The 11,511-nt window shown below is 37.2% G+C and overlaps 2 protein-coding genes across 2 annotated transcripts in view; one reads left to right on the top strand and one right to left on the bottom strand.

Annotated features, from left to right (window-relative positions):
* The window catches only part of LOC123766460 (uncharacterized), a 37,403-nt gene that overhangs the window by 22,585 nt on the left and 3,307 nt on the right, over positions 1 to 11,511 (top strand). The window contains exons 8-9 of the mRNA XM_069308482.1: positions 8,516 to 9,081; positions 9,938 to 10,076. Of these exons, the coding sequence (XP_069164583.1) occupies positions 8,516 to 9,081; positions 9,938 to 10,076 (705 nt within the window). The remainder of the gene's footprint in view (positions 1 to 8,515; positions 9,082 to 9,937; positions 10,077 to 11,511) is intronic.
* On the bottom strand, positions 230 to 6,491 carry LOC138354270 (retinal rod rhodopsin-sensitive cGMP 3',5'-cyclic phosphodiesterase subunit delta-like). The gene is made up of 5 exons (XM_069308228.1): positions 6,340 to 6,491; positions 5,498 to 5,560; positions 2,950 to 3,085; positions 2,246 to 2,367; positions 230 to 953 (listed from the first exon to the last, which is right to left on the bottom strand). Exons 1-5 carry the CDS (start codon positions 6,378 to 6,380, stop codon positions 872 to 874), a joined length of 444 nt encoding a protein of 147 aa, XP_069164329.1. The 5' UTR covers positions 6,381 to 6,491; the 3' UTR covers positions 230 to 871.

Genomic DNA, 11,511 nt, shown 5'->3' with positions numbered 1-11,511 from the left:
AGAAGCTTTTAATCGGAACTGCCACAAAGTATTCAGATACCATGTTGTATTCTGTACCCAAATTTGAACTGGCACCAGCCCATTAAAGTACAGTACTGTACTTCACATGTGCGTGGTATTAAGAACCACAACAAATGATTCCAACAAGAAAGTAATTTAACTTGATCTTATTATATTAAAACCTCTATTGCTTAATTAAGTGTTAATGTTTAGGAAATGGAAACATATAGAAAAATCAACTTTCAATCTTACACATCTCAAATTCTAGTTTTGCATGCTATTTTTACTTCGTTGTACATGATGGCTCATACAAACTCTCCACACAATTACAATACATACCAGCTGAAGTTGGTGTCAATGGCATTTATATTCTTATTATTAATGAGCTGCTACTAGTTCATTTCAATGTGGTAATAGCAGACAAACATGATGCTTTTGATGGAACAAAACTACCAAAAAACCCTAAAGAAGTGGCTTCTCTAATTTGTATTATCTCTGCAATACATGCAGTGCCGGTTATTATGCTAGATTAATAGAAGACGACCAAGTTAATCTTCTTGTCCAACTGATTATCATCTCAAATGTGGTACACATTGTTAAAATACATTAAAAATGATGATAAATGCTTATATAACTTGTACATATGACTGACAAAAAGACCACCTTTCCCTAATCCAAAATAGTGATAGTAAAGCTGTCTGGACAACAAAACAATATTCAAATCTGATGAAAGTGTTAAGATATGTGAGTAGAAAGACCTATAAAAGTTGAACAAACTTCAAGTAGTTGTTATGATCATCATCATTTACAGCAGGCTGTTGAATGCCTGGATTGTCTGCAGACGTTAGTCCGAGGTGAAGCTCTCGCTGCATCAGACGTAAAAGAGACGAACTTTTGATGTGGACACCAACAGGTCATCGTCAAAGAATTTGGTCTCTATTACAACATTCCCGCTGAAAACAATATTCTTGTTAGAATTAAAGGGGCCAGGGTTGTGTGTTGTAGGTAATAATATTAAATTGCTTACAAAGCAATAATATTCATAGCTTCTTGCCAGTTCTCATTAATGTTACTATTGTATTAACAATACAAGCATCTGACTGCCTGGATCACATTGCAGTAATATTATTTTGCAATATTTATTTACAAGGTGTATCATTTTTATTATTGAACTGTATTGATAAGTGATAAAAAAATAACTACTGTACTTCAATCACAAAATCAAATATTTTCTACTTTACTCACACATAGAACAAAGACAAATTGTGGAGAATTCCTTGTGATAAGAAAGAGGGGAAACGAAGGTGAAAAAGACATGCAAAACTCAACAATACATAAACCATGGCAGTAGCATGGCTTCTGGAAAGTCTAATTATTCAACCCATCCTCTCGAATAATACAATACAAAAAATTACAAGAATAATTCAGTCAAAAAACAATTTGGTAAATAAATTTTCTAAAAGCCAAAAACTGATGTACTGTACCCAAAATCACAGCAGCTCGCAAAATTGATGTCCCATTTTCTTTTCGTGAGCGCTTGGTTGGGTTAAGTTGGACAATTTAGTATTTCAATTTAGTGACATTGTGGATGCTCGAGAGGATGGGCTGAATCACTAGCAAGGTAAATGCAGTATACACCACTTCTAAGGGATCTAAATAACAAATAGTTTATACAAAAAAATGGGGGGAAGAAATGGAACACTATTCCTTAAGGAAAACATGGGATAGGGGAAGAGAAACAGGGCGGTCAAATACTCTTTCTAAGAAACAATAAATTAATTGATGTTGAATGTGATAGAGAAGGCAGAGACTACAAACTAAGAAAGCATAACAGTAACAAGTATCCACTTTATGTAGAAGGTTTACTGAAAAATTTAAGACCTGAAAAGGAGATTCTAAGTAGAAATGTCCATTTCAAGAGTCAGGAAGAAACCAGGTTTATGTATATAGAGCAACTCTGAAAATAGAAAGGATATACAAAGGAAAGGAGAAGAAAATAGTAAAGAGAATAGAGGAAAGGTACAGGAGGCCAGACCTACTGGGTTAATGAGCAGGACCCAGGAGAAAGAACTCATTCCCTGCAACATAAATAGACGAGTACATACACAAACATTGGCACTATTTACACATACACAAACACCATTTATGTTCCCTGCAAACATAAATAGACAAGTACACAAACACACACACATTTGCTCTTCCTTAGTTATTTACACATATTTGCCAAGGATACTCTAATGTGTACCTTAACACTTGGGCTGGCATCATTTGTGATTCTGGTGCAGCCTCAATCAAGCTCTGCCAAGTATTTGTTGAGTTTGGAATTACACTACCAAATTCAAAAAACCATTCCTCAAGCATGCGATCCTGGAATTAAAACACACTTTGATTTAAGATAGGAATGAATATATTCGAGGTGGTCATGGTCCGGGTGAATGAAGTAACAAAAAAATAGTTGGTGTTGAAAGGACCATACCATCTTATCATAAAAATATAAAACATCTAGTTAGAACAAAACATTATGTTATGAAAACTATACAGTATATTGTAACTAGAAAGACTGATCAGGATTGTAAGACACCACTAGAGTGATGCACACCTGTGAACTCGTGTGAGCTGCCAGCTATAGTGCTAAAATTAAATAATACATACAGTATGATTCAAAGTTAAATGTTTATACAGATGAGAGTAAGATCGATTTTTCCAGAGAGAAAAAGATGAAGTATGATATAATTGCCTTAGGAAGCAATAGAAAAGTCACTACAGATTAAAGAAATAAGTGTTCATAGGATATAGCAGAGTTAAAAATACAAAAGGAAAATCCTGCAAAGTAAGCACTGTAGAAACTGAGAATACAGGTACAGTACTGAGCAAGAAAAGGTTGCAAAAGTTCTTAATTCATCTACTCATGTGCGGCACCCATGCTGACAATATTTATATCACATTTACCTTGAAGTAAACTCGCTGTTCAAGCCTAAACTTTTCCATAGCATGTACTGAGGAAAAAGATATTTCTCGAGAAACTGCTCGACACTTCAGGATTTTCCTGGGAACTCGAGCTTCGTGTTCCACTTCTGGATTGGTGCTGAAAACAGTACTCTGATTAATAAGTGGTTTCAGCAATTACAATGTACTGTATTTAGGTACAATACCTATAATAAAATGCAAATAAACTTGCATGTTTGATTAATTAGCTAAAAATCAATCCATTGACACTGGAGTCAGTCTCATTATACAGCACTAGTAGTATTGCTATTATGTCACCTCTAGCACTAACCCATCAAAGCAAATGCTGAGCAAGCAGAGTAACACTCCAGTATTGTGCATTCTCTTTGTATTGTATTGGACCTCATAATGGTAGTTTATCTACCCTTAACACACACTGCACAGTACACTAATTATTAGTTGTTTACATTTATTAGTGTCCTGGTTATTGACTTATCAACCCAGTGACCTTTCTCTATCTGTTGGGTAATGCAAATTGTTTGTGAGTCAAGCACACTTAGGATTAGACATTATAGAATCTCATGGATTTGTAATTCAATTTTGAAGAGATGAGTAAATAAGTAGGTAAAGGTAAACCATTAAGAACAACTCCAGTGTGATTAAGACCTTTTTAAAAGTAAGAGCATGAACAAGGAAAATAAAACAGGAAATTTACTGGTGGTTAGGAACAATGAGGCATTTGGGTCCCATAGACATACCAAGAGCAAGTTTCCAGAGACATACCTACCGTTAAAGGCTGTGAACGCACACTGTAGAATAACTTTATTACAGGAATAACCTGTAATACAGTGGTTAACACAGCTGGCTCATAGCCATATGGTCCTGGGTTTGAGTCCCAGCCATGACAAGATAATTTGGGGACTGTTTTACACCATGTCTCAGATCACTTAACAGTAAATAGGTACCTTTGAGTTGGTCAACACTTGAGGGTTGCAACCGTGGAGACTGCCAGCAACTGGTTAAGGGTGTCATGGCTTTTGTTTATACCAAAGCATGCAACATTTCTGTAGCTAGCCAGATAGAAGTTTAAGATAAAGTTGAGAAACTGTAGAAATATGGGATAATTGATGTAGCTTCATCTGAATGGAATTCACCTCTTGTATGTATTCATAAGAAAAAAGAAAACCGAGGTGAGGTTTTCATTGAGTCAATAACGAGACAAAAGGCTTACCCACTGCTTGATATACAAGAAACATTGTCTCAAATATGGGATACAAAACATTTTTACCTACTGCATTTGTTATCTGGTTATCATCAAATTTCTTTAGGGCCAAAGTCAAAGGAGAAAACTGTATTTAATGTTAACAATAAAATATTGCAATTTGCCAGATTACCATTTGAATTTAAATCAGCCCACCACAGCATTTTGTAGAATCAGGATAGGCCTGATTCTGGTCAGGATAGTGCGTCTGACAGCTGAGTGGACGGCGCTTCGGATTAGTAGTCTTGAGGTTCCGGGTTCGATCCCCAGTGGAGGCGGATACAAATGAGCAAAAAAATTCTTTCACCCTGATACTCCTGTTCACCTAGCAATAAATAGGTACCTAGGTGTTAGACAGCTGCTACAGGCTGCTTCCTGGGGGGGGGGGGTGTAACAAAAGGAGGCCTAGCCGAGGACCGGGCCGCAAGGACGCTAAGCCCCGAAATCACCTCAAGAGATTCTCTATAAAAAAAAAATACCTACCAATTGTAAGGAACAAGTAATAACTACCTCTGGACAGGAAAGGAAGACCTGAACCACCAAGCACTGAGCAACTACCCAGTCGCTAGAGAAGAGTACCATGCATGACCTCACCGCACCTGGACCCAAACCATAGAGAAGGGGGAGCTCTTAACAAGAAAGTTACATTTTCTTTTTACTCCTGTTCCCAAAGTTATCCCCAAATGAAACCTATACCAATGAGTTCCCCCCCCCTCCCCCCCAAAAAAAAAATTAAAATTAAAGATATACTTTTTTATATATTCAAGATCAAAGGTCATGTCAAGTGATCTTGAAATGAAATATTTCATGTACAGTAGTTTATAATGAAAACAATGTTTCCTTGGCATCAAAACAAGCCCAGCATGAAGTCTCTATCTCAATTAGCAGCAATGTTACAATTCTTTTTGTTGAGCTTGTAAACAAAAATTTTGTAATTTTGATCACATTGGCAACCCTGCAGTACAAAAATTATCCATTTTGATTTTCGTACAGCAAGGTGCTGTACAGGTATTTTGCTATATTGAAATTTTGGGTGTATATGTTACTTCATGTACTCTAATATCCTACTAAATTTCATGCAAATCTGAGATGGCCGGGTTGGAAAACGTGACAATTTGACATGGGATGACCTGAATGAGCAGGGGCATCAAAATATTTGTGGCTAGGAAAATAAATATAAATATTTCTCAAGATAATGGCAATGTAAAATCAATACAGTATAAATGCTTCAACTGAATACTGTATATAATAAACTTAAGCACTAAAACACGACTAAAATATTAAACTTACAAATCATCTGTGCCCTGCCAGAGAACTTTGCCGGTGTCAGCATCTCGAAGGTTCATCCAATTTCTGTTCCATATGTTAAGATCACAATCATATCTTAAATGTATAATTTAATATAGTATCTAAAGAGAAAATAACTCCCACAAACACACAATGACATATCAGACTGCAATCAATAATGGGAGCTCAACGAAGTTTCAATAAAAATAAACAACTATGACAAATCCTGGACTTTAGTGACCTCAATAAGTCTATCAGGCTTCCTGTTCAAAACTTCAACACCGGAGTCCTCTACACTCCGGGAAAACATACCATACTGAACACCAGTGTGCCAAACCCGTCTAAATAACAATAATATTGTTATGTTGACCAGACCACACACTAGAAGGTGAAGGGACGACGACGTTTCGGACTGTCCTGTTCTCAAGTCAATTGTGAATAATATTGTTATCTTACTATTTTGCCATAAAAATTATTTAAGCTATATTTACTTTATATTAAATTAGCTTAACTTTACTTACAATATAAAATACATAACCAGCTCCTAAACTTCAACAAAACTTAGGAAGACAAAGCTCTGAAGTTCACACATTAGCTATATGCTAGCTTATAAGATCTATATCGTTAAGAGCATATATCTTTAAGATCGTACATCTTTAAGATCATTATTACAGCATACTAAGGAGCTACATATGATGCACATATATGACGCACACATAGTAGTAGTGGCCAGAGCCGGGTTCATACACAAGTGTGTGTGTTTACCGCGTCTCCCCTAGCAACCAAGCCCTGGCCCCCCGCACGCCACCATACCCGCCTCTTCTCCCCGCATACACAAAGGATACATCTTAAACCCTTGGAGGATGTCTTCAGATCTTGATGGCATCTTCAAGGAGGCGAGACGAGCACTGACGAGGAAGGAATGTAAGAGGAAGGAGGAGAACCGGAGTGTCACCCTACCCCGTCACAGTCTCATCGTCCACTGGCCTACACGAACAAACACTGGCCTATCCGGATTCTTCGCACCATACACAAGGCAATCACAATATATTATTATTTTTTAATAATATATAATTAAAACCTAGAAGGGGTACCACCTCTGGTGCAAGTGCATGACCCATATAATTTATATAATGTATAAATATATATACAATTTATATATCATTGTATAATGTGATATATAATACCTATGTGCCATATTTTACATTGATTACACGTATGACCAACCATCCAGTGAGATGGGATTATTAGATGAACTTATAGATATTCTCTGTAATCCGTCATATAGAATACAGTACGTCACTTCTGTGTACGTACCTATGTACTCATCTAGTTATATTCTCCTAGTTGTGGTTGAGGGGGTTGAACTTTGGCTCTTTGGTCCCGCCTCTTAACTGTCAAGCAACTGGTAAAACTTCTTTAGCAATCAACTGGTAATTTCTATGTGTACATTATGACTTGCTAAACAGAAATTGTTTTATTTAGTTAAAAAAAAACAGGCTTAGGTACACAACTATGTCGTGTGAGGTGCATCCTTAGTGGACAGGGACATGAATTAAGTTGTTACTTTGTCAAAGGTTCTCCATTGTTCCTGAAGATCTTTTCCAGATGAATTTTAAACTGAACTAATGTTTTTAATGGTATTTACGGGTTCGGCGATTCCACACAGAGAGTGAAAAAAGGCCTCTCCCGTTTTCCTGTGCTGTATTGTGGCTTAATTAGTTGAGTTTTAAAATTAAGCTATTGCCCCTTGTAATGATTGGGTGTGTTTCCTATCACCTGACGCACCAGTTCACCCAGCAGTAGATAGTTACCTAGGAGTTAGTCAGCTTGTTGATACTTTTTTTTAATTTTGATTCGAAGAGCGAGTTTATTGGGCAGCGCCACTCAATAGGAAGAAAACCCGCTGGGTTGTTCATCCTGTCACTTGTACCCAGACACAGCTGGGTTGTTGTTGTTAAAGATTTGTTACCTAAAACAAAAAGTTCCAGGTAACACGGGCTATGGTGAGCCCGTAAGCCACAGCTGGGACTTGCTTAACTGTCTCAAGTGAACAGCTCATAAAACAAGAAGATTAACATTTGTCAACCCCCTAAAATTTACGTTATTTTGAGGGTGCATAATAGGAAAATCTTTTAAGAACAATCCCCCGACACACGGAATTATGAATTAACCCCCAAGTCTTTAATAATATGAGTTGCCTTTAAGTTTACCAGAGTGCCCCATTCGCCAGCGACACATTATAGAACACATCTTTTAGAAGATGATAATTTATCATAAATTTGTGTAACCCACCTATAAATGTACAAAAATTTATGAATAAAACATTTGAATTTAATATTAAATTGCAGTAATGTCCACTGGCTGAATATGGATAATTTAAACTTTTGCTTTAGTTGCACCTTAAAATTGTATAGACCAAAACATTGACATCATTATTTTCTAACAAACATATAAATCTTTATTGCTTATTAATTACGCAAACTTATTATAATTTAAAATAAATTTAAACACTGTTTTGTATGAATTTCCTTACGAGTTCCTTATTAGTAGTATTATTTTATTATTATTATTAATACAAGTCGACGTTCAACAGTGACAGGCCAAAATGGGGACCGCGGAGAAGGTAAACAACATTGCTTCTCGCTAATATTCCAGGAATTGCGTGTAAACACTCACTATTCTAACTCCTGTTAGTCCCTGACCACCAGAAGGTGTGAGCAGCGGCGGCAACAGTCACTTGAGATGAGTGGGAAGCATGAATTGTGTGCCAGGAGCTTGATGAGTTACGGCGTGCGCGCCGCTGTCCTGAGCCTGGTGCTGTGTGACTCCCTATACCAGCTTTATCCACCAGTTCTCTACCCAGTGGCAGCTTTATCCACCAGTTCTTTACCCAGTGGCAGCTTTAGCCACCAGTTTTCTACCCAGTGGCAGCTTTAGCCACCAGTTATCTACCCGGTGGCAGCTTTATCCACCAGTTCTTTACCCAGTGGCAGCTTTAGCCACCAGTTATCTACCCAGTGGCAGCTTTAGCCACCAGTTCTCTACCCGGTGGCAGCTTTAGCCACCAGTTTTCTAACCAGTGGCAGCTTTATCCACCAGTTCTCTACCCACTGGCAGCTTTATCCACCAGTTTTCTACCCACTGGCAGCTTTATCCACCAGTTCTCTACCCACTGGCAGCTTTATCCACCAGTTCTCTACCCAGTGGCAGCTTTATCCACCAGTTCTCTACTCAGTGGCAGCTTTATCCACCAGTTCTCTACCCAGTGGCAGCTTTATCCACCAGTTCTCTACCCAGTGGCAGCTTTATCCACCAGTTCTCTACCCAGTGGCAGCTTTATCCACCAGTTCTCTACTCAGTGGCAGCTTTATCCACCAGTTCTCTACCCAGTGGCAGCTTTATCCACCAGTTCTCTACCCAGTGGCAGCTTTATCCACCAGTTATCTACCCAGTGGCAGCTTTATCCAACAGTTCTTTACCTAGTGCCAGCTTTATCCACCAGTTCTCTACCCAGTGGCAGCTTTATCCACCAGTTCTCTACCCAGTGGCAGCTTTATCCACCAGTTCTCTACCCAGTGGCAGCAGTATCCATTTATTTACCCAATAGCAGTATTATCCACCAGTTCCTTACCAAGTAGCCGTTTGTGGCTCATTATAGATATTCGTTGGTGAATGTTGGTCATTTTGTAATACAGTAATTAGGAAATCAGTTGTGTGTGTGTAGTACCTGCGCACATTTTAATTATACCCTACCTGGGTATCAGTTATAATGTGGGAAATGGTGATGCTCCTTCGTGAATGTAATGGTGCTGGTGGCTAGTTTGATGGTGTCCAATAGGTTGTTCAGCCTGGTCTTAGTGATAAATCTTGAAGTAAAACTAGTAAAATTTAAGGTGTTTCACATTGGTGTATTTTCTGAGGCAAGCATTTATATTTGATGCTAAAACTACAATTATGTGATAGAAATTGAACTGTCCAGCCATCATTTGATAATATTTTACTTTATTTTCAAATTTAGTTAAGGTAGGCAGTAGCTATATATTAGGTGGAACATGTGATGGTGGTATTCTGAGGAGGATTAATTTTAATCTCATGAAAGTAAGAAAATGGGATAAAGGTTAGGCAAGATTTGGTTCATTTTTGATAAAGCATGTGTACTCATTGTTGATAATTGCAGTATCCTAATTGTGGATATTATTGAATTGGATGCCACTTTTTATAATTTCCTCTTGCACAAGAACATACAAAAAACTATATATGGCCTATGTTTTTCTGCCTCATGGTTGATGCAGTGACTGAAAACCTAATTACATTCAAATAGCTTTGTTCCTTGTTATACAGTAATTAGTATAATTTCAGTACAGGTCTAATCAGTATATTTATAATGTAATAGCTTGTATTTTTTGCTAGTGATTTATTATGTTTTGTTTGTTGTAATAGATGGAGGTGGAGAACAAGAAAGGAGAGGGCTACAAGCCATATTACACACACAAAACGGAAAACCTTCAGGTTATTATATCGGAGAAAATGCAAGACCTTAGACGACTACAGGCTCAGCGCAATGAATTAAATGCTAAAGGCAAGTACTCACTTAGTTGTGCTTACGGAGGGTTGAGCTCTGGCTCTTGGTGCTGCCTCAGCTGTCAATCGACTGGTTAGGCAACTAACACTGCCACAAGAGCAGTGATGATTTATTTTTCTAAGTTTATTCCATAAATTTATGTTGTCTGTGTCTGACATACTGTATTTAATATTTTGTTTTTGTTTTATTTATTTTTGTATAGAGTGCAGTATATAATTTTATATACAGTACTCTAAAATAATTTGTGAGGTTGCAGTTCATGAAAATGTAAATGTTTATGTTCGACATTGCTAGCCTGGTAATTACCTAAGTGTAATTGATGAGAGCTACACTCGTGGTGTCCCATCTCCCCAGCAATCTGTCATATACGTAGCGCTTTGAAACTACTGATGGTTTTGGCCTCCATCACCTTTCTCACCTAACTTGTACCAACCGTCTACCACTTTGTTTATAAATGTGAATTTTCTCATATTTCTCTGGCAGTTTTGTTTTGTTAGTTTACATCTATGACCTCTTGTTCTTGAAGTTCCAGGTCTCAGGAATTCTTCCCTATCAATTTTATCGATTCCTGTTACTATTTTGTACGTAGTGATCATATTGCCTCTTTTTCTTCTATCTTCTAGTTTTGGCATATTTAATACCTCTAACCTCTCCTCGTAGCTCTTGTTCTTCAGTTCTGGGCGCTACTTAGTGGCATGTCTTTGCACCTTTTCCAGTTTGTTGATGTGCTTCTTAAGATATGGGCACCATACAACCGCTGCATATTCCAGCTTTGGTCTAACAAAAGTCATGAACAATTTCTTTAGTATTTCTCCATCCATGTATGGAGAAATGGATGTAAGCCATTCTGAAGTTAGAAAGTGTAGCATAGGCTCCTCGCACAATATTCTTAATGTGGTCCTCCGGTGACAGTTTTCTATCTAGAACCACCTGTAGATCCCTTTCTTTGTCAGAATTCTTTAAAGATTTCTTGCATAATTTATAGATTGTATGGGGTCTATGTTCTCCAATTCCACATTCCATAACATGGGATTTATTCACATTAAATGATCACATGGTGATCATATAATGGAGTATTCCTTATTAGTGTTAGTGAGATAGTGTACAGATTTGGTAGGAGTTTCTGATGAGAAATAATTGTCATCATCTATACTAGATTTACAGATATAATTCATTATCAGATCAGACAATGTAGGGTTAATATGAAGTCTACATTGTCAGATCTATTGCCTCCCAGTCTCATGTTTACATAAAACATGTGGCTACATCATTTCATGTGTAAAGTGCCTGTATATAAGAGCAGACCAGACTGGCATGAGGTTATAACTTTTAATATTGATTTTAAGCAATCTTTATATAAAAAATCCAATTGTCTTTTTTCAGGTAAAATAACAAGTAATTGTAGTACATTATATTTTAGTAAATACTTTTA

Source organism: Procambarus clarkii, chromosome 62 (genome assembly GCF_040958095.1).
Source record: "Procambarus clarkii isolate CNS0578487 chromosome 62, FALCON_Pclarkii_2.0, whole genome shotgun sequence".
NCBI classification, from domain to species: domain Eukaryota; kingdom Metazoa; phylum Arthropoda; class Malacostraca; order Decapoda; family Cambaridae; genus Procambarus; species Procambarus clarkii.
Note: the sequence above shows the minus strand (reverse complement) of the source record. Positions and strands in the feature narration are given on the sequence as shown.

Coding starts and splice junctions, on each gene's coding strand:
- LOC138354270 (XM_069308228.1), bottom strand. CDS start 6,380: ATGCCATCAAGATCTGAAGACATCCTCCAAGGGTTTAAGAT. Junction 2,368..2,949: donor AACAGCGAGTTTACTTCAAG/GTAAATGTGATA, acceptor TTTTAATTCCAG/GATCGCATGCTTGAGGAATG. Junction 954..2,245: donor ATGCCAGCCCAAGTGTTAAG/GTACACATTAGA, acceptor TATTGTTTTCAG/CGGGAATGTTGTAATAGAGA.